The sequence below is a fragment of the Panthera uncia genome, chromosome C2 (genome assembly GCF_023721935.1).
Source record: "Panthera uncia isolate 11264 chromosome C2, Puncia_PCG_1.0, whole genome shotgun sequence".
In the NCBI taxonomy this organism is placed as follows: domain Eukaryota; kingdom Metazoa; phylum Chordata; class Mammalia; order Carnivora; family Felidae; genus Panthera; species Panthera uncia.
This window is the reverse complement of record NC_064810.1, coordinates 112,339,376-112,367,300: the sequence shown is the minus strand read 5'-3', so window position 1 is coordinate 112,367,300 and position 27,925 is coordinate 112,339,376. Positions and strand designations below refer to the sequence as shown.

The 27,925-nt window shown below is 38.4% G+C and overlaps 1 protein-coding gene across 2 annotated transcripts; it reads right to left on the bottom strand.

Annotated features, from left to right (window-relative positions):
* Nucleotides 1-79: 79 nt before the first annotated feature.
* TM4SF18 (transmembrane 4 L six family member 18) lies at nucleotides 80-27,513 on the bottom strand. 2 transcript variants are annotated; one of them, XM_049629726.1, is made up of 6 exons: nucleotides 27,329-27,513; nucleotides 27,038-27,231; nucleotides 23,890-23,979; nucleotides 7,634-7,776; nucleotides 3,465-3,645; nucleotides 80-2,708 (listed from the first exon to the last, which is right to left on the bottom strand). In XM_049629726.1, exons 2-6 carry the CDS (start codon nucleotides 27,212-27,214, stop codon nucleotides 2,694-2,696), a joined length of 606 nt encoding a protein of 201 aa, XP_049485683.1. In that variant the 5' UTR covers nucleotides 27,215-27,231; nucleotides 27,329-27,513; the 3' UTR covers nucleotides 80-2,693. The 2 variants fall into 2 exon arrangements, with proteins under 2 accessions (XP_049485683.1, XP_049485684.1); XM_049629727.1 differs by lacking the exon at nucleotides 27,329-27,513 and having other exon boundaries at nucleotides 27,038-27,303.
* Nucleotides 27,514-27,925: the final 412 nt, after the last annotated feature.

The window sequence follows — 27,925 nt, the reverse complement described above, 5'->3', positions numbered from 1 at the left end:
AAGCAGAATTCATTCCTAATTAAAATGAGCTAGCAATAGTCAGTCTCTCTGAGAATTAAAAAATGAAAAGAGTAAAAAAAAAAAAAAAAAAAAAAAAAAAGGCTATCACACACATGCCTTCATGTTTAGGGTTTCTCTATTCTCAGCTCCTTAAACAGATTTTACAGATAGGATGAGAGGATACTTTCTTTTTAAATGAGATTTTTGTTCTCATTATTTAAGAAATACATTTTCAAATGAAAATTTCAAATAAAAAAACATAAGTCATAATCCCATCATTAGGGAATAATTCTTAACTGTTAACATTTAGGTATTGTTCCTGTCTTTTTTGGTCTGTATCTGAAATTTTATACATGTCTGCATGTAATCAGATGGTTATTTAAAAATTTGAGCTCAAACTTCCCACATAGATTTGTATCCAGCTTTTTTCTTTGAAAGTACATCATTAGCAAATGCTCTTTAAAAACAAAATTGGGGGAGGCATCTGGGTGGCTCAGTTGGTTGAGAATCCGACTTTGTCTCAGGCCAAGATCTCACAGTTCGTGAGTTCAAGCCCCACATCACCTCATTGCTGTCAGAGCAGAGCCTGCTTCAGATCCTCTGTCCCCCTCTCTCTGCCCCTCCCCTGCTTGTGCTCTCTCAAATATAAATAAAACATTAAAAAAATAAATAAAAACAAAATTTTGGATGGCTGTGTTAATAATTTAATAATACATACACTGTACTGCATTTGGCTGCACCCCTGTTCTCAGACAATGTTTCCAGTTCTGTGGTGGAGTCGTTCAGCTGACGTCTGTCTACTCATGGTCCACTCAAGGTATGATGCTGTATTGAATCTGAATAAGACTGAGACAGTCTGAACGTGTCTGACAAACTGGTGGGGTTGACCTTCCAGAAGTCTGTTTACAAGAGGACTGAGGAGTCATTGGGAGACCTAAGAAAAGAGCGTGCTGGATATGACAAGTTTATGGGCTTGGTGGAGTAATCAGATACTCTCAGTATTCTGGCATCCTTTCTCATCCTTTAATTATTTTCCTGAAAGCAGTGACTGGGTTGCTTCATTCTTGGCTTCCTAGTTGAGATTCTCAAGCAGGAATGACCACCAATCTCATTTGGATAGTGTTTCACTCATGGCTCAGTCAAAGCTAGTAGGGTAACAACAGGCTGCCCATGGCTTGGGTGCCCATCCCAATTCCTTCTGCTGGGTCCAGGTCATGGAGGTCATCTGATATACAACATGGCTTGCTTTCAGGATGCTTACTTACATCAGCAAAGGCTGTGAACAAGGTGGCTGCCCTCAAAGGAGGATGTAGGCAGAGCAGGCACCAAAGAGAGAAGCATTTTCCCCTTTGCTCCAGGCTACTGCCCAGCTTTGGCACAGAGCAAGTGTTGACAGAGTATTGTTGACAGTGTTCATGGAGGAGAGCAATGGGCAAGTGGCAGAAGTGTTATGGCCTGGTGGGCCTATGTTGGAGACAGGTGTTCAGCAGAGCAACAATGAAGGGGAGAAGGGCCTGACATGAATATCCAACACTGAGTGTCTACTATGCCCACTTTATGCTATGTCCTATGGATGATGGGAAACATAAAACATGGCTGCTGTTCTCCAAGAAGTCATGGTAAGTATAGGTAGAAAGTTTCTAAATGTTTTACTTAATTTTTTTTCTATAAATGCAAGTAGTGGTAACTGCCCATAATATAGGTATCAACTGATCAATGGTCACTTTCTTTAACCCATTGAGCATATCCTCAACTGATCATTTATTTCAAGGCTACCTCTTGTAGCCCACCACACTCATCATCAGGAATGAGAAAATTAGGCTAACAGCTCAGTAAGATTATATAGGCTTATATAAAACTTTTTTTGTCTTTTCTACCTCACTACTTTCCTTACTGAACATTAAGTATTAGTTTATGATATATTATAGATACTCAAGGTAGGAAAACATATGAAAAACGCAGTATCTTTAAACAGAAAAAAGCAAAAAATCTTGATAGTAAAAATATGAGTTTTAAAAATGTATTTTAATGATAAAACATAATAAAGAAAATTTGGAAAATATAGAAAAGTAGGAAGGGTCACCTATGATCCAAGTCAATGACAGTTGACATTTTTCTGAAAATCCTTCTAGATTTAGTTTTTATTGTAAATTTTGATTATTTGGTGTTTACTTTAGGTGGTTATATGTATACTATAAACATGAATTTATAATCTGTTTTGTAAATTAGCAGTATTCATAATCTTAAAAATGTAATTTGTAATGACTGTGTGACATATTTTGTAATGACTTTATATTACAACTAATATACTACTCTTTAATTCTTCCCCTAACTTTAGACTGTTGGATATTTCTAATTTTCCAGAATATTAAATAATGTATTATTTATATTTTCATAAAGTTTTATCTTCTATTCTTATTTATTTCCATAGTATGGATTATTGGAAATGGATTTGTTTGACCAAAGGGTATAAACATTTCTGAAGATCCTGACACATATTGCTTAGAAAAATATTCTAAGTGGAAAGGTAGCATAGTTGGCACATTCAGTGAGGAATGTAAATTTCATAAGCAGGCACAACAAACACCAAATGGAGAAAACATCATCACTGGAATATTGCCCTTAAGTCTATACAGTAGATATGAGAAAAACAGATGGCATATCTTGATAATGGAAAACATTCTTGTCCTTATTCAAATAATTCCAGGCTATGAAAAAAGAAAAATAAAGTGAGTAAAGTAGTAAATTTGGCTTAATGATCCATAATCCAGGTAGCAACTTAAAATTATAGTTCATAATCAAAACATGATGAATTTGGAAAATATCTATTTGGAACTACCAGGAAGGGTGTAGCTATTTTTAAATAAGACGCAAGATTACTCACTCATGATTTCTGTTCACTTGGGACTTGCCGGGTAGTTTTAGCAGTTTCAACCAAACTAAATTAACATCAGTATTTTAGTAGATGAAGCAGAAGCAGTTTTGAAGGGATAAAAACAGATTTCTCTCCTTTAAAATCAATTGCTAATGATTCAGTATAAAGAATAGTTATTAGGTTAATATAGCAGCATTCAGAAGAGAAATTATTTCAATGGGATAATGTTATGAGCCTTCAGTTATCTTATGAACAGGGAAATTCTCAATAAACAGTAAGACTTCTCTGTGCTTTGGGTTATTTCTACACAGAACACTGAAATGTTGCTCATGCAAAACACTTCTGCTGTTTTCACCACTAAACACTGAGTGCAGATTTTATAACTATTCCATTGATTCATTTCATATAGGCAAGCCAACAGACACATTGGAATATAAAAAAAATGAAATATTAAAGTTTGAGTAAAGACAAGGGCAGTAGGAAGGGAAAGAAAATGATGGGAGTCTAAAAACCATTCAACAAGAGTCACTGAATCTTGGACAGTGGGGGTAAAATGGAAGACATACAGGTGCCACTAATGATCTATTACCTGGATGATGACTGAATAGTTTCCACACAGTATCTTGGATAACTGAGTGACTACTCTGATGAGGCAAACAATCACCTGAAGCCCACTGAGTGCTATGAGAATGGAAAATAAAATGATATTCCACTCCACTACATGTGCAGGTTCCAGGCACTGAATCCAGATGCTGGAATCTGTAAGGAAACTGACAGAGAGGAGGGATATGGTCAGCAAGATTGGTCCAAGCAAGAAGGCCACAGATGTTTGGTCTGTTTGGGAAATTAATATATATGATTGAAATACATAATATTATTAAATGTGAATTAATACATTTAAAAAATCATTCATATATATATATATATATATAATATATAGTATGCATAGCATTGGGCTATGCTTATTTAAACATGATGCCTGCCTCAGAGACCATTTTAGTTCAGTTAGAAAGCAAGCACATATGGATAAGTTCACCAGTAACAAAAGGCAGCATGTGTCAATACCAAGAAAGTTGAAGATTGTTCATTTCCCTAAAAGTCCAGAAGTTAGCCTGGGCTGTCAGAGACAAAGCTGAGCTTGTGCTAGATACAAAAATCACACATGTGGCAAAATAGCAAAGGTAAATGCTGCTAGAAATTCCTAGACTCTGTCCCAAAGACCTTTCAAACTGGTTTTCAAACTTGAGCATAGATCAGGATTATCTGGAGGGCTTCTGAAAATGCAGGTTACAGAGATACACCCCAGAATTTCTGATTTGGAAGGTCTGGATGGGGCTTAAGATTTTTCATTTCTTTTTCTTTTTTCTTTTTTTAATTGGTTTTTATTTATTTTGAGAGAGAACATGCACGTGTGAAAGGCAGTGAGTGGGGGAGGGGCAATGAGAGGTAGAGAGTTCCACACTGTCCCAGCAGAGCCCAACAAAGCATTCGATCTCACAAACCATGAAATCATGCCCTGAGCCGAAACCAAGAGTCAGACACCTAACTGACTGAGCCATCCAGGCGCCCCAAGATTTTTTAAGTTCCCAGTGATACTATTGTTACTGGTTTGGAGTCCACAGGGTGACTTTAGAACATTGCTGCTTGACTGCTGCTAAGATTTAGATTCTGAGGTGGGAATGCAAAAGATTGAAAGGTTCTATTAGTTTAGTTTTGCACTAGATTGTGAGAATTAAACCACTATGAAGATAATCTTAAAACCATGCTGAATCTACCCTGCTGACTTATGCTCACTTCCAGAAATGCTATGGCTATCAGCACTTGTCCTAAGGGTGACACTGTTCAACTGAATCAAAATGGAAAACTGGCCTCCTCAGAAAATTCCCCAAACAAAAACAATCGAACCTATTTATATGGCAGAGTTGTTTATAAATGTCTTGTCAACAGCAATATGCTTTTCCTTAAGACAGCAACTAAGGCAACCTGGGTACTGGACAAGTGGCCTTGAGCATTAGCGTCTGTGGTAGAAAGAGATGAATTCTGCATTTTGAGGAACACTACCACCATGACTTCTCTCTTCTCTTAGTTTTTCCTTCTCCCCCCTCCATTTCTCTCCTATTTCTTTCATTCTCTGTTTCCTCTCTTTATTTCCTACTCTCTATGCTCCAGGACACTCAGAAGCACTCTGAGAATTTCCTGATATTGTTAATGGCCCTTAGGTCTCAAGCGGCAAAGAGTATTCAATATGGAACTCCTGAATCTGTAGGATCTTGAGCAAGAGACTTTACCTCTCTGACCTCTAGAGGCTTATTTGGACAATGGGCTTAATATATCTAACCCTAGGGTTATTATGAATATTTGTTGAAAAGTGTGTAAAAAATGCTTTGGAGCCTGTAAAGCATGGTACAGATATAATTTTCTGTTACTATTACCCTAGACCCATTTCATACACCCTCATACACTTAACTCAGTCTCAGCCACTAGGGAAGCTAATCCCTTCAAGATCCTTACTCTAGACTGTTCCCAGTATATGCTATGCACAGATCACCCAACACTTTTAAGCAAGGTGATTTGCAGGGTTTTGATTTTTCTCCTGGACTATGGTGCTATTTATTCTTTGTGTAAACCACAGACTAGTAAGTGCCTTAGCAGGGTCTGGAAGGAATAGAGACACTTTTTCTGATAGTCCTTTCCTCCACAACCTCCATATATGGCTCTATCACAACTTTTACTTTATTATATTGTAATTTTATCTTATCTGTATCTATATCTATTCCCTCACTAAACTGTGTACTCTGAGAGCCCCGTTGTGATTTATGCACCCCTGAATAGCCAGGTCTAAGACCTAAAGCAGTGCCTGGTACATGGCAAAGATCAACAAATACCAGTCACCATGTCAATGGCTGAGTCTACTGTCCCCCACCCCACCCCACCTGGGCAGGTGAAGGACCTCATGTGGCATAAAAGATTACACAGGGTAATGATGTTAGTAATAAAAGCTGGCATGTCTTAAGCATTTATGAAATCTAATTTGTGCTTTCCTTCCATTTAATTGTGAGTTCTATGTGATAGAAATGATCATGATCTCCCGTTTACAGAGGCTTAGGGATATTTGTTTAAGTCATAGATTTTGTAAGTAGCATATAGAAGACTTGAACCCAGATGTATAAGCATTGAAGACTCTCTGCTACAAAAAAGCTCCCATCTTAGCATTCTATTCTGTAAGATCTGTCTGAGCTCCTAGAGGGAAGTAAACCTATGTAATTTATCTTTGACTCTCTAGCACCTAATTCAAGACCTGAACATAGTAGGTGCTCAATAAATCTTTGTTGCATAAATGTGCAAATTGATAACCGATTTGTAGAATTTCAACATTAACACTTGTTTCACCCAGAAATTGCCAAGCCTCGGAAATTTCTTTAGGAGACCAGAGACTTAACTTCCCTTCGTGGCTGCCGATGTTTTACCTCCAAATATTTGTATATAGTTGGGATTGGATGAATACGACTATCAAGGGCAACTTTAAAGAGTAATGGAGAGGCATGTGAGAAGTCTGAGGTTCTTGCTTTGAAAGGGAAGTCTTCATTGGTTTGGGTGTGGAGGAAAGTTCAGGGGATGATGGCACAAAAAATGATTTTTTGCACCCAGTGGGACTTTCTACATTAGGTCCCCTTTCCTAAGCCCCTTGTGTCTCACAAGAGTGCTCAGAGTTATTTTCTAGTTCCCCTGACCTGAAAGAGAGCTCTGCTCAAGCACGTGGCACTAGAAGCTTCAGAATGAATGAAGGTGACTATGGGCACAGAAGTAGCTTTGCAATGCAGGCCTAGGTGAGCATGCAAGCCTTCAAATGAATGTGGGCCTTGAACAATAGACCCAGTCATATGGTGTTGAGAAGAAACTGTAACTTCCCTATGGAGTGATACTGACACTCCCTCAATTTATACCATTAGAATTCTGAGCACAAGACGAGACAGGGAGAGATTCAATGAACCTCTCCTATATCTCCGACTGGGCCCTGCTTCCTCTAGAGCTGTTTCTATAGGTGCTGGCAGGTCAATAAACCAGGTGCTGGTAGGCTCAATGTCAGTGTGAGGTGTTCTTCGATCTAGGATTGGGTTCCTCAACACCTGACTGAACCACCAGCCCTCTAAGTAAGGCTACCGCCCTAGACTCTTCTTCAATACATGCTAGATAATCTCCTGGCTCCTCCATAAACTCCTGCACCTGGTCACGTCCCTGGATCTCATTCTGCACTTTGCTGCTCACCCTGCCCAATTCTATCTCTGTGTTGTCCTTGATGGCATAGCATGGGTAACACCATCCATGGGTACTGTGATTCTTTCCCAGCCAAGCCCCTTCCCATCCGTAATGGACCACACATCCAAATTGGCCACAAAACAAGATTGAGTTGCTAGAACCACTCAAGTCCCAGGCTCCAGCAGTTGCCAGACCACAATAACCACAAAGCTTTGTTCTGAAGTATAGGAAAAACACACTTTTCATTTGGGTATCTCCACATCAGCCTCAAAATAGTGAATGCATAGGATATTAAAAGACTGGCAAAAAAAAAAAAAAACCCTCCATCTAACCAGAGATCTGTGTAGGAAGAAATTGGTCTGTGTGTTATTAAACTAATAGGAAAATTCTGCACTAACGTACCCACATGGAACCCCAAAGTTATCATGGAAAGTGAGCAGGAGCATGAAGCCAGGTGTTTCTGGTTTTCTGAGCCTCTTGATTTGGAGAATTATTCCTTACCGTCCAGCAGTGCCTTCAAAGGCGTACTCCCAGCCATCGAGAGTGCGGCAGTATGGACCCTGAACAAGGCCCAGAGCGGATATGACCAGGCAGTATCCAGAGAAAGCAATTCCAAGGGAAGAAAAAATCATTGACAGCAGTGTCTAAATTAAACATAGAAGAAGACGGTTAATGCTATAGGATGAGACAAGGAGATATTGTGGATAAATGATCAGATAGGTACCTTCCCCTACTCATCCACGCCTACTGCAGACTGTGTAATACCAAATGTCCACATAAAAATGGAAACACTTAATTCAAAAGCACCTAATGTTTAAAATAAGTTTTTAAAATGACTTTTTGCTCGGCATTCCACAGAGGAAACTAGTTAATTTAGTAAATTTGTTCCTTTCTTATGGAATTTTGATATCAAAATAATGATCGTACATTAATGCAGTGAAGGTGTGTGATCAATCAACCTATATTTCTTTATTGAAGACGTTATTTTCTAGGTAGGGTGGGTTCTCTAAGAATCAAGCTATGACCATTGCTTTTCTCATGTGAGGATGATATGTGAATATCTTCACTTATATAAATATGAGGGGGAAACAGTAGGTGTCAGCCTAGGTGACCATATTTTTTTTTAATTTTTTTTTAAGGTTTTATTTATTTTTGAGACAGAGAGAGACAGAGCATGAACGGGGGAGGGGCAGAGAGAGAGGGAGACACAGAATCGGAAGCAGGCTCCAGGCTCTGAGCCATCAGCCCAGAGCCGGACGCGGGGCTTGAACTCACAGACCGCGAGATGGTGACCTGAGCTGAAGTCAGACGCTTAACCGACTGAGCCACCCAGGCGCCCCCTAGGTGACCATATTTATGTTCAGGTGAGGATGGTATTGATGAGGAGGAGAACGTTTTCATTTGAGTAGAGAGAATGAGCAGTATTCATAGGCGGATGGGTACAAGCAGAGTTGTAAGCATAAGTAGACTGGTCTGACCTAAGAGAGGGCTCTTATCAAGCATCAGAGGGGAGAAGTTTATGAAGACCAGATTGACATGGGGTGCTAATGCTGGGGAAATGAGGTTATTGGACATGACTCAGCCCTTGAGTTGCTTACAAAATGAGCACAACTTGTTATATCCAGTAGCATTTCATTAATTTTTTTTAATCTACCAAAAGGCTGAATGCATAGTCAATATACCTCTGTATACTCTTTATCTAGACTCACCTTCTGTGAATATTTTACCATTTTTGCTTGCTCTCCCTTTTTCTGTATGTATATGCACATATACATGCACATATATTTATTTATTTACACATTTTTGTTGCTTTACCCCTTGAAAATAGGTTGCACATATTGTGATATCTCACACCTGAACATATCAGTACATATCTCCCCAAAATAAAGATATTCTATTGTTCTGCAACTGTTTTTTACTTTTTTGTACAGGACCCAATGAAAATTTACACACAGGGTTACATCTCTTTAGTTTCCTTTAATCTACATTAGTCTTGCTGCCGTTTAGTTTTTTAGAATATTAAACTGTTTTTGAAGAATACCAGCAAGTTGCCTTATAGAATGTCCCACAACCTGGGCTTTTCTGATTGCTTCCTCACAACCAAACTTAGGTTCAACATTTTGTCAAGAACACCTAATGGATGTGCATACATTATGGGCCTCTCACTACAATTGGTGATGCTTTTGATCTGTTGGTTAAGGTGATGTTTTTCAGATCTATAAGCCTATGCCCCCTTGCAACTAGTAATTTGTGCAGTAATAACTTTGAGACTGTGTGATATGCTATTCCCTAAGGACATTTCAACTAATGGATTTACCATCCACTCATGATCCTCATATCCACTGATTACCAGTTATCACAGTGATTGATTGCAGGGTGCCGCTTCTCTAATTCTATCGTTTCTTCTGCATTTTTAACTTCCTATTATTGTGGACTCATGGATTTTCTAATTCAATGTGTTATAATTCATAACTGTTATTATTCTTTTAGATGCTCATTTGGTCCAAGTATGGCAGTGGGAACATCTTATTAAGTCAATTTCTGTACCCTTTGAGACACCCCTATCATTCCTTGAGCACCTCCTTGCTTCCTGAAACAAAATGTACCCAGTTCATTTTGAATTGATAAAGACCCAGAATAGCTCTTTTTCCAACAAGCCATGTACTTGGTTTTTGAGCAAGGAAGTGACGTGAGCAAATACATAATTCTGAAAGATGGCTCTGGCAGTGACAGCATGCTAGCTGGAAGTGACAGAGCCCAAGATGAGGATTCCATGTGGAGACAACTTTAAATTGAGGTGACAAAGAGATGCGCTAAAGAAAAGACATTGGGATGGAAATAGGTAGCTGGAGATGGACTGAAAAAAAAAAAAATCCAGAGTTTGGAACTTGAACAAAAAGGACAGAAATAGGGATGCCAAGAAGGGTAGTTTGGTTTGGGAGACAATTTAATCTAGTTTTAGAAATGTTGCTTTCAAGTGAGAGTAGAACAGCCAAGCTAGTTAACAATAAACTCAAAAACTGAAACCAGAAAAACTGAGCAAAACAACCCTGTGATTTTTTTGGAACAAAAGTAATCTCAAATCATATATATTTCAAGTAAGTTAGCATTATTTTACTGATTAATAACATTAATACATGCTCATTATGGAAAATCAGAAAAATATACTTTAAAAACATAAGAAAAGAACAATTCGGCTTTTTACCTATTTGGTATTATTTCATTGATGTCTTCACATATGATTAAAATATCTTTCAAATTATATTTTTCATATTGACTTTAATAGAATGTTGCCCCATCATGGGATGCGATAAACACACTTACCCTTTTTTTTAAAAGTAGATTACTATTTGTTACACTTTATAAAGAAAATTTACCTATTCACTGATGCAGTCTTCCAAAAAGGAAGAAGGATGTTTTGAAAAGATTGAGCTCCTTGTTTACCAAATGTGCTCTTAGGACATTCACTGGAAAGATCAGTGAAGAATTTTTTCATTTGGGGAAACTGGCAACCATAGAATAATACGTATGTGTGTGTACATATATAAGTTACAGTCTAATGAGTGCATACCATTACACAACCCAGATAAGCCTCAAAATAAATCCAGAATTAGAATCTCTCTGAGTTAGTTTCATCTTCTATAAAATGTAAATGATATAGATGATTATAGTAACTCCGTAACAGGACTGTTTCAAAATTAAAGGACAGAGTGGATATAAAAATTATTTGAAAAGTGTAAATATAATTAAAATATTATCTATTATTCCAAGTGCCTTGATTTAGCTGATAGTTGCTTCCAGGGATAATGACCTACAGCATTTTGGTAGAAAATGAGGCTCCACAGAAGAATGAAGAGTAAGCAATAAGTTTATAGGGTTCAGATCACCCCCAAAATATGGCACCTTAGCATAGTGAATACCTTAAACTGAAGGAGTTCAAGAAAATGGCAGAAGCAGGATGGTCACTCTGACCCCTCCCAACCTCTTTGCCCTTCTTTGCTGAAACAGGTCATAAAACTGCCATGTTTTATTACCCTCTCTGTACCAGGAGGAAGGAAGACATTCTTATCAGCAGAGACAGGGAATTTGGGGCCAAGAAACCTGTATAAACAAACCTTGATAAACTAAACCTTATCTTCCTAGTTACTTCTTCACCACTTACTACCCCTAGCTCAGACCCCCCACTCTTGCCAATTCTTTAAAAAAAAATTGTTTTTAACATTTATTTATTTTTGAGAGACAGAGAGAGAGAACGAGCAGGAGAGGAACAGAGAGGGAGAGACACAGAATCTGAAGCAGGCTCCAGGGTCTGAGCTGTCAGCTCAGAGCCCGACACGGGGCTCAAACCCACAAACTGTGAGATCATGACCTGAGCCGAAGTCAGTTGCCCAACTGACTGAGCCACCCAGGTGACCCTACCAATTCTTCACAAATTCATTGCTGTTTCTTTATGTAAAAGGCATAGAAACTTGCTACTCTGACTTCTTCAGGTCTTCATTCTCTTGTGAAGGCTCCCATGTACACGTAAAATCTTAACAAAATGTGTATGCCTTTCTCTGGTTAATCTGTCAGTTTTAATTTTCAGACTGAGCCGGGAACCGTAAGAGAGCTGAGTAAAACTTTTCTCCCCCACAGTTTCTGGCACCCAACACAGGGCACACTGGCCAGGGACACCTTGCTCAGTTCAGGAGCTACAGTTAGAGATCCTGGATCTCTGACAAAATCCACAGAAGAATTCTTGCCATGTCAGTTCTTTGGATCTTTGCCTGTGGGGGACTGGTTGAGCAAAGGTGGTAGGAGTCTTTTCCTTTTCAGATTCAGATTGGCAGGAGAAAAACATAGTCAGAATTGGTTCTTTGGATTGTAACTCTGGTTAAAATCTGGTTTCAAGTCATCCATTAGTTATTGATCCTTTCCCTCCCGGGAACAGCTATCACTTTCCTGTTTGTCTCTTATTTGAATTCTGAGAACTTGGCTTGGCTTTCTGCCTGTCAGGCAGGCAAGTGTCAGTTCTTGGAGATGACCAACTGTCAGATCGGGCCCCCAAGAATACGCCATACAGAAATTGGGTTGCACCCCCCCCTTGTGGCTAGCATTCTACCAACTGTCCACCAGCTCTCAGGAGGAGGTGTCTATGTCTTTGCTATTGCTACCTTTGGGAGTGGTTCTGGATCTTGCGAGGACTGTATCTTTTGCATCCTCTTTGGGGACATCTTTTATATTCATGGTTAAGTATTGGTTTTGGTTTTGAGTCACTTGATAGACTTACTTTTGGTTTTGAGTCACGTGATGGACTTACTTTCGGTTTAAATATTTGAAACAATTTTTTTAAGGGGCTCTATGGTCAGAAGTTGGCCAAACTGAAAATTCATATTCAGATCCTGATAGACACTTAAAATCAAGGCCGTCTCTCCTAAGCTGAAATGGGGCCCTCAGAGGGAAAGAAAGGATGCTGAAGGCTTTGTGAAATAATTTTGAAAATATTAGAAAGATACACCACTGTAAATCTAGAACACAGAAATTTTTTTACTTGCATCTTAGTTGAAATTTGTCTTCCTGATATAAAGAAGCAAATTGAAGATAATGTAGTTGGATGGGTGGGCCAGTCCCTTGATAACATTCAGGCTGTGACCCAGTTCCTTCAGTAATTAAAAACCAACTCTCCTTGCCCTACAAATCTAGTCTTTATGGAACTAGAAGCTAAAAGCAATTCAAAGTTCCCCCTATCTATCCTTACCAATTCCCAAACCTATTCATCTCGAAATGCCTGTAGATGTTGTAAAAGATCAGGACATTGGAAACAGAATTGCCCCCAAGCTTCAGTAAAAGAGGAAAAAATCTAAATAGTAATTTTTCTAGACCTCTTAATAATAGACAAATATGCCCCCAAACTCCTTCTGAAAGGGAATCGATATTCTCTATCCCTGGGAGCTATAACTCTTACCATGTCTTTGAAATGTAAACATCCCAGGAGATAATTAAAACACTGCTCACAATTGCCTGGGACTGAAGGGGTGGGGGAGGGAGGGCCTGGAGGGAGGGGAGGAGTTTAAAAAAAAAAAAAACTGCTATAGAAATTCCTTCACCCCAAATCTGGTCCGCAGACTTCATAAAATGATTTGTCAAGGGCAGATAAAAATCTTAACAGTCTTCTCCACAAATGTTAGTAAAAAGCTATAGCTAACTGAGCTGGTAGCCATGATTTCTTCTACCAGAAACACAATATGGACTCTTTTATAAACTAGTGAGTTTTGTATCAAAACAAAGGCTGTACAATCTCTGTGTCTGTCTATATGTTTCTTTATGTCTATATGTGTATGTTACAGATGTGTGATATTTTCCTACCTTCAGATGATATTACCAAAACAATTTATAAAATCTCTCAAAAGGGTTCTATTCTAATTGGAGTAGAGATAAATGAGTTCTCATATAAATTAAGTATTCTTAAAACTCTCAGAAACACAGAGACTAATCTAAAAAAAAAAATTTAAGTTCACAAGATCTGGGATAATCTTTGGTAAATAAAGCTAGTTTAAAAATTGTTGGGGACGGGGCGCCTGGGTGGCGCAGTCGGTTAAGCGTCCGACTTCAGCCAGGTCATGATCTCGCGGTCCGTGAGTTCGAGCCCCGCGTCAGGCTCTGGGCTGATGGCTCGGAGCCTGGAGCCTGTTTCCGATTCTGTGTCTCCCTCTCTCTCTGCCCCTCCCCCGTTCATGCTCTGTCTCTCTCTGTCCCAAAAATAAATAAAAAACGTTGAAAAAAAAAATTAAAAAAAAAAATTGTTGGGGACAAAACCTAACAAGCATATCTTTAGAGTTGTCATTATTAAACATAACACAGTCATACAATCTTTTTCTATCTAGGATTACTAGTCAAAGAAACTTATGTTATCTCTACTGTGTGTTTAAGAATATAGAACCATAAATTCAACCTAAAACAAAAGCCTACAGTAAAAATAAATTGCTGAATGTATGTCAAGCACAGCAGTTGAGAGAAAGAGAGAAAATGCATGTTCAACTTTTTAGGTGTTTCATTTCTATAGTGTTTGAAGCTTGCCTAATATATATATAATTCACAAAATTTGTCAACCAGAAAATAACTTAAAATGATAGCTAACAGGGGCGCCTGGGTGGCTCAGTCGGTTGGGCGGCCAACTTCAGCTCAGGTCATGATCTCGCGGTCCGTGAGTTTGAGCCCCGCGTCGGGCTCTGTGCTGACAGCTCAGAGCCTGGAGCCTGTTTCAGACTCTGTGTCTCCCTCTCTCTGACCCTCCCCCGTTCATGCTCTGTCTCTCTCTGTCTCAAAAATAAATAAACGTTAAAAAAAATTTTTTTTTAAATAAAAAAATTTAAAAAAAATTAAAAAAAAATGATAGCTAACTTTGTCTATTGTGTCAGGAAATCTTCATGAGTAATCTAAGTAACCTAAGTGTTCAGAGCAAGTTAAATACATATGTGATAAAAGTTTAATACTGAATTTTTCAATAATGATTAGGTTTTATAAAATACATTGGTTTTAAATTAGCTTCCAAAATCTTTTTGCTAACTTAAAACCTTAAAGTTACACTAAGTCAAGTTAAATGATGGTAATTCATTGAATAGGTACATCACTTGCAAACAAAATAAGTTACCGAAACATTGCTTACTGAACGTAAGTTTACCTACTTTTCTCTTTTTATTAGGGAGGAACTAAAGATATTTGGGTCTGTTAGTAAATGTCTTGTGCCACACTGAAAAATCACACTATGAGGAAACATATGCTTTAGATATTATAAAATAGCAGAGAAGGAGCCAAGATGGGGGAACAGCATGGAAGTTTTTTTTTGCATCTTGCATCCATGAAATACAGACAGATCAATACTAAACCACCCTGCACATCTAGAAAACTGATTTGAGGTTTAACACAACAACTGCATAACCCAAACCACAGAACTCAGCAGGAACGCTGCATGGAGAGGTGAACTGGGGGAGACAGAAGCCGTGGAGGGCAGGGAGCTGTTTTTGCTTCCAGAGGGAAGGGGGAGAGAGTATGGGAAAAGCACCGCCCGTGAAAAGCAGCAGGAGAAAAAGTGGAAACAGCCACAGGGACTGAACTAAAAAGGGAGAAAGGAGAAAGGAGAGGGTTTAAATTCCACTAAGACTCTATAAACAAGGGGAGCACAGAGTTTGAAACTCTGCAGTGGATACCAGGTGGTGCTCTGGTGAAAAGGACGAATCCCCAGGAGCAGAGAGCAAGGTCCTCAGGCCACAGAAAAGAGGCGGTTCCCCTGCTAGGAGGACATATGGTGGAGGCTGTGTGCCCTCCCCCACGGCCTCACAGGCAAAGGTGTCTGGAGACCCTGGAGAGCAACTACATTCGCTGGTGCTGGAACAAGGCCGTTAACAGTGAAGCCTGGTGCCAGCCATGTGTTGAGATTTTCCATAATCCCTGAAACGCTGCTGCTATACGGTTGCGTGAACATTTTCTAGGGCGGGCTGGCACCCAGCTGCAGTCTCTGGGCATTGGCAGAAGCATGGTCCATGAACATTCCTGGGTGGGGTCGGCACCTGGCCATTGCTCCGTGAACGCTCCCCCAGAAGGTCTGAACAGGTCAAAGCCGCAGTCCCTCAGAAGTGAGGTGTTGAGAGACACAGCTGCATCTGAGATAAAATTCAGGAGGGAGGTGCCTCCTGGCAACCTGACCGCGCTTGGTTACGGACAGTGTAAAAGCGAGGGGTGAATGGAAGCCGGAGACAAAGGACAGGTGTGTGATTGCTGATCAGGGAGAAGAGACTTCTCCCCGAAGTCTGGGTAGCTGGGTGATGCCATTTTCACCTCTCCCGTGCATGGGCATATACACCTACAAGCGCCACGACAGCAATCCACCCCAGTAAGCTAAACAGCGCCATCTAGTGGAGGATGGAGCCATTATACTAAGCCCCACACAACTGGGCAAACCTCGCTCTTCAGGAACACAAATCTCTCTGCCTGCTTAGTTCAGGGACTATAAATTGCTTCATAGTTTGACTTCTAGGGGAAAACGATGCAATGTCAATCGCATTTCAGTATGTTCACTGGTCCATCTATTTGATTTTTTTTCTCTTTTTCATTTCTTTTCTTTTTCTTGAATACAGAAAGAGAAAAAAATTTTTTTATTTTTAATTTTCATTAAAAATATTTTTCTTTATTTTTTCTACTGTATTCTTTACTTTTTTGTGAATTTTTCAAATTCTATTTTACGTCCATCATTTCATTTTATTTCAGTGTATTCATTTTTTCAAATTTTCAAACGTTTTCCTCCCCCCCCCCTTTTTTCTCTAATCAATAAAGCTCCTTTTAACAACCAGACCAAAACACACCTAGGATCTAACATTGTTTATTTGATTCTTTTGTGTGGGGGGGGGGGAGGTGTTTTTAATTTTTTAATTTTATTTTTTTACCTTATTAATTCCTTTTCTTCCTTCAAAATGATGAAATGAAGGAATTCACCCCCAAAGAAAGAGCAGGAAGAAACGGCAGCCAGGCACTTAACCAACACAGATACAAGCAAGATGTCTGAACCAGAATTTAGAATCACAACAATAAGAATACTAGCTGGGGTCAAAAATAGATTAAAATCCCTGTCTACAATGACAAAAGAAGTAAAATCTAGTCAGTATGAAATTAAAAAATGCTATAACTGAGCTGTAATCTCGAATGGATGCCACAGCAGCAGGATGCATGAGGCAGAACAGTGAAACAGTGATATAGAGGACAAACTTACGAAGAACAAATGAAGTGGAAAAAAGAGGGAGACTAAGGCAAAAGAGCACGATCTGACAATTAGAGAAATCAGTGACTCATTAGAAAGGAACATCATCAGAATCACAGGGGTAACAGAAGATGAAGAGAAAAAGGGGTAGAAAGGTTATGTGAGCAAATCATAGCAGAAAACTTTCCTAACCTGGGGAAAGACAGACATCAAAATTCAGGAAGCACAGAGGACTCCCATAAGATTCAACAAAAATAGACCATCAGCAAGGCATATCATAGTCAAATTTACAAAAGACTCAGGCAAGGAAAGAATCATGAAAGCAGCAAAGGGAAAAAAGTCCTTAATCTACAAGGGAAGACAGATCAGGTTTGCAGAAGACTTATCCACAGAAACTTGGCAAGCCAGAAAGGAGTGGCAGGATATATTCAATGTGCTGAATCGGAAAAATATGCAGACAAGAATTCTTTCTCCAGCAAGGATGTCATTCCAAATAGAAGGAGAGATTAAAAGTTTCCCAGACAAATGAAAATTAAAGGAGTTAATGGCCACTAAACCAGCCCTGAAAGAAAATTTAAGGGTGAATCTCTGAGGGGAGAGAAGACAGGAAAGAAAGAAAGAAAGAAAGAAAGAAAGAAAGAAAGAAAGAAAGAAAGAAAAGAAGAGAAAAGAAAGGATAGGAAAAGAAAAAAAGACCAAAGCAACAAAGACTAGAAAGGACCAGAGAACACCACCAGAAACTCCAACTCTACAAGCATCATAATGGCAATAAATTCGTATCTTTCAGTACTCACTCTAAACATCAATGGACTAAACGCTCCAGTTAAAAGACATAGGGTAACAGAATGGATAAGAAAACAAGATCCATTTATATGCTGTTTACAAGAGAGCCACTTTAGACCTAATGACACCTTCAGATTGAAAGTAACGGGATGGAGAACCATCTATCGTATTAATGGTCGACAAAAGAAAGCCGGAGTACCATACTTATATCAGACAATCTAGACTTTAAAATAAAGAGTGTAACAAAAGATGAAGAAGGATATTATATCATAGTTAAGGGGTCTAGCCACCAAGAAAACCTAAAAATTGTAAACATTTATGCTCCAAATGTGGCACACCCAAATATATACATCAATTAATCACAAACATGAAGAAACTCATTGATAATAATACCATAATAGTAGGGGACTTCAACACCCCACTTATAGCAATGGGCAGATCATCTAAACAGGAAATCAACAAGGAAACAATGGCTTTGAATGACACACTGGACCAGATGGACTGAACAGAAATATTCAGAACATTTCATCCTAAAGCAGCGGAATATACATTCTTCTCCAGTGCACATGGAACGTTCTCCGGAATAGATCACATACTGGACACAAATCATCCCTCAACAAGTACAAAAAGAACGAGATTGTACCATGCATATTTTCAGACCACAATGCTGTGAAACTTGAAATCAACTACAAGAAAAAATTTGGAAAGATAACAAATACTTGGAGACTAAAGAACATCTTACTAAAGAAAGAATGGGCTAAAAAGAAATAAAAGAGGAAATTGAAAAGTATATGGAAACCAATGAAAATGATAACATCACATCCCAAAACCTATGCGACACAAAAAAGGCAGTCATAAGAGGGAAGTATATAGCAATCCAGGTCTTCCTAAAGATGGAAGAAAGGTCTCACATACACAATGTAACCTTACACCTTAAAGAGATGAGAAAAGAACAGCATATAAAACCCAAAACCAGCAGAAGTCAGGAAATAATAAAGATTACAGCAGAAATCAATGCTATCAAAACAAAAACAAACAAACAAACAAACCCAGAACAGATCAATGAAACCAGGAGCTTGTTCTTTGAAAGAATTAACAAAACTGATAAACCACTAGCCTGTTTGATCAAAAAGAGAAAGAAAAGGACCCAAACAAATAAAATCAAGAATGAAAGAGGAAAGATCACAACCAACACAGCAGAAATAAAAACAATAAGAAGAGAATACTATGAGCAGTTATATGCCAATAAATAGGCAATCTGTAAGAAATGGACAAATTCCTAGAAACATATACACTACCAAAATGAAACAGGAAGAAATAGAAAATTTGACCAGACCCATAACCAGGAAAGAAATCGATTAGTAATCAAAAATCTCCCATAAAACAAGAGTCCAGGGCCAGGTGGCTTTCCAGGGGAATTCTACCAAATATTTAAGGATGAGTTAACACCTATTCTCTTGAAGCTGTTCCAAAAATAGAAATGGAAGGAAAATTTCCAAACTCTTTCTATGAAGCCAGCATTACCTTGATTCCAAAACCAGACACAGACCCCACTAAAAAGGAGAACTACAGACCAATTTCCCTTATGAACATGGATGCAAAAATCCTCAACAAGATATTAGACACCTGGCTCCAACAATACATTAAAAAAAATCCCACAACCAAGTGGAATTTATACCTGGGATGCAGGGCTGGTTCAATATCTGCAAAACAATCAATGTGATTCATCACATCAATAAAAGAAAGGACAAGAAACACATGATCCTCTCAAAAGATGCAGAGAAAGCATTTAACAAAATACAGCATCCTTCCTTGATAAAAAACTTTTAAGAAAGAAGGGGTAGAAGGATCATACTTCAAGATCATAAAAGCCATACATGAAAGACCCAATGCTAATATCATCCTCAATGGGGAAAAACTGAGCGCTTTCCCCCTAAGGTCAGGAGCAAGACAGATATGTCCACTCTCACCATTGTTATTCAATATAGTATTGGAAGTCTTAGCCTCAGCAATCAGACAACACAAAGAAATAAAAGGCATCTAAATCGGCCAGGAGGAGGTCAAACTTTCACCCTTCCCAGATGACATGATACTCTAATATAGAAAATCCAAAAAATACCACCAAAAAACTACTAGACCTGATCCTTGAATTCAGCAAAGTTTTCAGGATATAAAATCAATGTACAGAAATTGGTTGCATTCCTATGCACCAATAAGAAATCAAGGAATCGATCCCATTTACAATTGCACCAAAAACCATAAAATACCTAGGAATAAATCTAACCAAAGAGGTGGAAAATCTATACGCTGAATAACTATAGAAAGCTTATGAAACAAATTGAAGAAGATGCAAAAAAATGGAAAAAGATGCCACGCTCCTGAGGGAAGAACAAATATTGTTAAAATGTCAACACTACCCAAAGCAATCTACATATTCAATGCAATCCCTATCAAAATAACACCAGCATTCTTCACAGAGCTAGAACAAACAATCCTAAAATTTGTATGGAACCAGAAAAGACCCAAATAACCAAAGCAATCTTGAAAAAGAAAACCAAAGCAGGAGGCATCACAGTCCCTTACTTCAAGATGTATTACAAAGCTCTAATCATCAAGACAGTATGGTACAGGCACAAAAACAGACACTCAGATCAATGGAACAGAATAGAGAACCCAGAAACGGACCCACAAACATATGGCCAACTAGCCTTTGACAAAGCAGGAAAGAATATCCAATGGAATAAAGACAGTCTCTTCAGCAAGTGGGACTGGGAAAACTGGACAGCGACATGCAGAAGAATGAACCTGGGCCACTTTCTTACACCATACACAAAAGTAAACTCAAAATCGGTGAAAGACCTAAATGTAAGACAGGAAGCCATCAGAACCCTCAAGGAGAAAGCAGGCAAAAACCTCTTTTTGGCTGTAGGAACTTCTTACTCAACACATCTCCAGAGGCAAGGGAAACAAAAGCAAAAGTGAACTATTGGGACCTCATCAAAATAAAAACCTTCTGCACAGCGAAGGAAACAATCAGCATAACTAGAAGGCAACTGACAGAATGAGAGAAGATATTTGCAAACAACATATCAGATAAAGGGTTAGTATCTGAAATCTATAAAGAACTTCTTGAACCCAACACCCAAAAATCAAATAATCCAGTGAGGAAATGGGCAAAAGACATAAATTGACACTTCTCCAAAGAAGACATCCAGATGGCCAACTGACACATGTAAAAATGGTCCACATCATTCATCATCAGGGAAATACAAATCAACACCACAATGAGATACCACCTCACACCTATCAGAATGGCTAACATTAACAACCCAGGCAACCACAGATGTTGGCAAGGATGCAGAGAAAGAGGATCTCTTCTGCCCTGCTGGTGGGAATGCAAACTGGTGCAGCCACTCTGGAAAATAGTATGGAGTTTCCTCAAAAAATTAAAAATAGAACAACCTTATGACCCAGCAATAATTGCACTACTAGGTATTTATCCAAAGGATACAGGTGTGCTGTTTTGAAGGGACACATGCACCCCCATGTTTATAGCAGCACTATCAACAATAGCCAAAGTATGGAAAGAGCCCAAATGTCCATCGAATGGATGAATGGATGAAGAAGAGGTAGTATATATACACAATGGAGTATTTCTTGGTAATCAAAAAGAATACAATCTTGCCATTTGCAACTATGTTGTTGGAACTAAGGGGTATTATGCTAAGTGAAATTAGTCAGAGAAAGACAAGTATCATATGACTTCACTTATACAAGGACTTTAAGATACAAAACAGATGAACATAAGGGAAAGGAAGCAAAAATAATATAAAGACAGGGAGGGGGACAAAACAGAAGAGACTCTTAAATATGGGGAACAAACAGAGGGTTACTGGAGGGGTTGTGGGAGGGCGGATGGGTTAAACAGGTAAGGGGCATTAAGGAATCTACCCTGAAATCTTTATTGCACTATATGCTAACTAACTTCGATATAAATTTTTAAAAATTAATTAAATTAAAAAAAATAATGCTAATCAAATCACGACAAGTTTATGCCAGCCCTTTGCCAAAGATAGAATAAAATAAAAATCAAAGCATATGTTTTATTAATGGCAAACAAAAGAATTATGAAATAGCATATTCATGAATTTGCCAATCAACTGAATGTTGATATACAACACTTCACAATTGCTTACTTCCTGGTTTTCCCTTGAAATTAAGGTATCTAAGAGTTAAGAATTCTAGTGAATATATGTAATTAAAACCCCCAAAAAAAAATAAAACTACTGTAAATACTAGTATACAACCCTGTATACAAAAAAGGATGTGTTTTGTTTTGTTTTCAAAAAAAGGCATGTGTTTTGGTTAATAAATAAAGAGTAATGGAGGTGTGTTTTTGTTAAGGAGGAGGGAAACTTGAGGAAAACTTTTTCTCCACTGTAAAGTGAATCAATTTCCATCGCAGAACTTCAGCAGTTGCAAACTGGTGCAGACTCACATTTAGCCTGCAAGATGTGCTTTATTTAATTTAAATGACAATTAATTACCAACATAACTGAGAAGTTTTACATAAAACTCTGTATTTCTACTTTCTATTGACAACGGAGAAACATTGCCCAGTGTTGTCGTGATAACTTTGGCTGGACTTCAGTAGCAGCTTCCTCTCTTCCTTAAATAGAAATCTTGCTCTAATGGCTACCAGGCTAACTTCTCTCTTTTCCATCAGGTATTGACTCCCGGGGGCATATAAACTGGGACCCTATTCGAGAGCCTACCTTGAAGGAGCCAAGCAGAGAATCCAGGGAATGCTTCCTCCCTTCCCCCTGCTCTTCCCTTTGAGATGCCAGTCATCTCATTCAATTTCATTTTAAGACCTTGTCCAGACTCCACACTGTTTATAGCATCCATTTGTGCCGGAGATGCTAAAAGTGAGTCAAGGCAAAATGGACACATTTATTTTTATTACAAACTTAATGGCACATGGTTTGTTTTCTAGAGATTCTCTGAGTATCATAGGTTAATGTTTACCTGAATCTACTGCTTCACCTAAGCCATTTTGCAAGCGTTTCCATAAGCAGAATACCAGCAGCTACAGGGGGATGCCGAGTCAGTTGGTTAAGAAAACACATACACACAGCGCATATGTGCATGCACGTGCTCAGAGTGCATTTCAAGTTTTCAATTCTTCTCCACCAGGAGCACAGTTCTAAATTTAGCAGCTACTTTAGTCATCCAAAGGCATCTGTCAAAGAAAGCCGGCCATGCATCTTGGCTGCACATTAAAATCTGATTGCACCTCGGACCAACTAGGTCAGGGTGTCTGGAGGTGGGATTCCAACTCCAAGCCCTCAGATGATTGCAATGTTCAGCCAAGGTGGGCAACTGCCATTGCAAGATGTGCCTGCCAGGCCTCTAATAAAGTTCTTTTTAGTTAATACATCACATGTTCCCTTTGAGCCACAGATAACTCATAGAAAGTATGGATAACAATTATCTAATTCACTGGATAAGTGTGAAAAAACTATAAAGTGCTGTGCAAATAAGATTCAAAGCTAACCTTGAGGAGGAGAAGGACGATGATGGAAATGTAGGAGCCTAGCACCTGCCTATTGAACACAGGCTTAGAAAATTTGGTTGTATTATTCTCTCTTGATTTTATTTAAATTATTTTTAAAGACCCAGTTCAAAAAACGTACATCACATATACCTAACACGTGGATAAATCTAATCATTATGCTGAAAGAAGCCAGATAGAAGAGACAGATACTGCATGATTCTATTTACATTGAGTGCAAGCTAATTATGATATAAAGCAGATCAAAGGTGAGTCTCTTGGGGCTGATGTGAAGTGTTCTGTGTCTTGATGGTGATGGTGGTTTCATGAGTGTATTTGGCTGTCAAAACTCATAGTAATGTACAATTTTAATGGATGCTATTTATTTTATGCAAATTTGTCCTCAATGAAGTAGAAAAGGGAAAAAAAATAAACTCACAGAAACCCAGTTAGGAAAAGGTAGTATTATTTTCTAATTTTGTGTATCTTTAAATCCTGAACTTCTGGAAGAACATCAGCAGGGCAAAGGTGGAGGAAAGACTGTAAACAAAATGAAAGATAATTTTTTTGAGGAAACTCTTGGGCTCTGAATTAAAAGGAGCATGCAGAGGGTATAATAGTGTCAATATTTTCATGTGTCTGAGTGAGCCAGGGCTCCCTCAACCATCCTCAAAGTACTATTGCTCTTACCATGTATTTTTTGCTGCAGTTTTCACTCTGGCAACATTTACAGTTATTATCATTCTCCAGTACAAGAAGAACTGCTGCTACTATAAGCATCTGTAGTAGGAAAGAGAGGAGATATCAGAAATGGAATACTAGTCATAATCAGAGCACAGTGATTTAGAGTAGGGACTCTGGGGCCAAGGGGACCCGGGTTCGAATCCCAGGTCTGCCATTTTCTAGCAGTGCAAATTTGAGAGTCCTTCCCTATAAAATGGTTTTAAAGACTCACTTCTTTGGGTTGTTATGAGGTAATGTATGTAAAATTTTTAACATAGTGCTTGATTTATAGTAAGTGATTGATAAATGATAGCTATTATTATCCTGATTATCAGTCATCAAAAGTTAATGATTAAGCAGTAAATGGTATGGACATAGGAATACCACCCTGGGCAGCAAACCCACATTTCTCACTGACTCGGTTGTGGAGGTCAAAGGAAAATCATTCACCAGACTTTGCTGTTTGCCAGACTCTCTCCATTTACTGCCCTCTGGGAATGCAGGTAAGAAGCATAGTTAATCTGAAACTACAGGTCTTGGGATGCCTGGGTGATCTGTTAAGTGTCAGACTTCTGCTCAGGTCATGATCTCACTCACAGTTTGTAAGTTCAAGCCCCATATTGGGCTCTGTGCTGACAGCTCAGAGCCTGGAGCCTGCTTTGGATTCTGTCTCCCTCTCTGTTTCTGCCCCTCCCCCTGCTCATGCTCTCTGTCTCTCTGTCTCTCTCTCTCTCTGTCTCTGTCTCTCTCTGTCTCTCTCTCTCTCTCAAAAATAAACAAACATGAAAAAAAAAAAAAGAAAATAAATTGAAACTACATGTCTTAGTTCAAAGTAAAGTCGGTTTAATTTCCCTAAGCATTCAAACCATCTAAGGTTCAAATTTTCGAGTGTGCTTTGTCTTTATCAAGCCAACAGGCTGTAAGAGTTCAATGTATTCTACTTCCCTTTCTTGGTATCTTAGACAAAGAGCTCAAGTTCTGGAAAGAACATAGATTTCTTTATTGTTACAGTTCCTGATTTGGGCAGGTATGGACCGTGAATTGCTTCTAGAAAATTCTCTACCTATCCTTCACTCTCAATGTTCAGGACTGAATCTTGAAGCTGAGTTCATCGTTATTTTACTATGTGTACTCAACATTTCCAGTTTCCAAATTCCTTCAGATTTCATTTGTCTGTTTATTTATTTATCTATATTCCTCTTCTTTCTCCAAAAAGGATTCAATGCAGGAAGAATAATGTTTTTCAAGAATTCCTTGACCATGGAAAATAGAGAACAAGTTCTTTTTCCAAGTTTTAAATTTTATACGGAATATAAACAAAAGAGTCCTATATTCTCCTCCTTTCAACACCATTAGGTATCACAGATTTTAGTAGATTCTGGTTTAATCTTAGTGATGCCATACAACTGGTCCATTTATTACAATTACATATCGAGGGAAACAATGGTGAGAGAAGGCACGGTTCATCGGGTATAGTAACAGGCTTCATTCCAATATTATTAGAAATCATTAGACCTGGACCCAGGAACCCTGTGTCAAAAGAGAATCACAGGCATTGCCCGTGTTGAAAGAGAAACTCCTTTCTTTTTTTTATTGTAAAAAACCGAATAACTAAATAACTGAAACACAGGGCTCAAGCATACTAAAGGAAAATTACCCCAAATCCCTCCACCCTCACATGTCTTTTATGTATTTACTCCCAGTGTTTTACCACATGGATATATTTTACTTAGATGCAATCGTAATTTATTCACATTTTTTGTATCTTTTTTTGCCTAGCACCAAATAATATGCACTTTCCATGTTATTACATCTTCGCAATTATAATTTTCATCACCATATGAAGTGGAATGTACCACAGTTTACTTGGCCAATTCTATGCTAGGGTGCTCCTACTAATTATATGCTGCCAGAAATATCTGTGCATCAATTTCCTTATTATGGATTATTTCCTCAGAATGAATTTTCAGACATTTTCATGGATCTTAATATAGCATATCAAGATCTTCTCCAAACGGTTTGCATCCATTTATAGTCTGATCACCAAACACTCACTATGTACCTATCACATAGCAACTTTAATAGCACTGGGTGCTAATACTTTAAAGTTGACTACCTTGCTATTCAAAATAGTAACCAAATGAAAACTGCCTTTCATCATACCTATTCAAATACCATAATAAACACCCACAAAGATGTAGAGATAAATTATAATGCATTTTCTTTTTATGTTATTGGAAGTATGATAAGCTTACAGTGCACAATGTGCTGTTTTTAGATATGACATGGTCAGGAAAAGTGTTTTTTCCTCTAAGTTGCCAACATGATTTACTGTCAGTTTGTTTTTAAAGAGTACAAAGTCATCAGGAAAACACTCATGGATGCTTACTGTAAATAACTCAATTTAGTTTTCAAAAACATGCTCCATTATTAGGGGTAAAATATAAGATTATTTAATGATAATGTGGCCCATCATCGAGTATTTATAATCACAATATTCACTGACTCCCTACTACATATCAGCCTCCATCCTGGGCCCTTCATTCATGAGATTTTATTGAATCCCCACAATTACCCTAAAAAGTAAATGCCATTAGTCCCATTTTCCAAATAGGATACTGAGGCTCAAAGACATTGAGTAACTTGCTCAAGGTCTCATGACACAAATGGCAGAACTTATATCTGAATGCAAATTTGTCTGAATCTCCAAATCTCTATTTCCACACAGTCTTCATACCTCTCCAATCTAGAGAAATTGTGAGGGCAGATAGAAACTATTCTGGAAAAGAGCAATGCCACTGGAAATTAAATAGCTTAAACCTACACACAGGGTTCATGAGGACATAATATTTCTAAAGCCAGCGTCCCACAAACTTTCATTAGGACTAATTTCCTACATTGCATGAGTGACATAAATGGGCAGCTTACCGAAAACAAAGCTGCCCTCCAAAGTCCTCACGGACTACCAGCCTCTCTACCCCCACCCATCTTCCAAATCCCAAACCCAGGATTAGTAGAATGATTTTTCCATTATTCATCATTTCTGCTAGGAACAAGACAATTCTTAGTAAAAACATCCCCCTTTGCAATCCCAAGTCTCCAAAGTCACACTTACCATGACACCTGAGAAACAGATTCCTTCAAAATACCACACGTAGTTGGTGAGTTTATTGCTGGATGCATAGGAAGTTTGCCCATTTGGGAAATACAGTAATATATTCACAATTATACTCCAAAGTGCAAGCGGAATCAGCAGACCACTTAGGCAGCCTCCACATTTCCGAGACCCCATTTTACCCTGCTCAGAACCTGCAGGAGATTTCAAGAGTGTAGAATTACATAAAACCTAATTTTCTTCCTACCTGTCCTTTTTTTTTTTTTTTTTTTTCTCTTTGAGATTACCTACCACTTTCTGGGTCAGAGCCCTTTACTTCATATTCATGAAAAGCTCAGGACTCAGCCAGAACTGCCGCTCACAGTCTCTTGGTGTGAAATAGCGGTTTACTGTTTGGAGAACAATAGACAACGATCAACGGCTGAAGAGCTGAGCTGGTCTTCATCCTGTGCCAAAGGAATGCGGTGTTTTTACTGCATTTTAAAATAAGTCATTTTCCTCCGGATTAGAAAACTGAAGACTTAACCCTGAGCATAATTTTAAGAAGGAAGTTGGGGTTGTGGGGGTTGGAACTGAATCTGGCAAATTTCATCCAACAGTGAACAAGAGAGTTTATATCATAGCATAGTATGTGGTGCGCTTGCTCAAATATCCTGACTTTATATACCAGCCTTTTATTCAATGTTCTTTATTTTGTGCTCACTATCACCAAACTTTGTTCAAACTGTAGGGCCCACAAAAAGAACAAAGAAAGAGACAGGCTGGTGAGTGAGAAAAACAAGATAACACTGTTGGTGAGTTTACTGTTGTAATACCAGTAAAGCTTTCCTTCTAAGAGTTCATACCTGTTATTACTATCTCTCTGAAAAATAACAGAATTAAATTCAT

What these genes read in the sequence shown, in the direction of transcription:
- TM4SF18 (XM_049629726.1), bottom strand. Translation starts at nt 27,214, where the DNA reads ATGGGGTCTCGGAAATGTGGAGGCTGCCTAAGTGGTCTGCTGATTCCG. An exon ending in ACTGCAGCAAAAAATACATG is followed by an intron (nt 7,777 to 23,889) that starts GTAAGAGCAATA and finishes TGTTTAATTTAG; the next exon opens with ACACTGCTGTCAATGATTTT. An exon ending in TTTGAAGGCACTGCTGGACG is followed by an intron (nt 3,646 to 7,633) that starts GTAAGGAATAAT and finishes CCTCTCTGTCAG; the next exon opens with TTTCCTTACAGATTCCAGCA.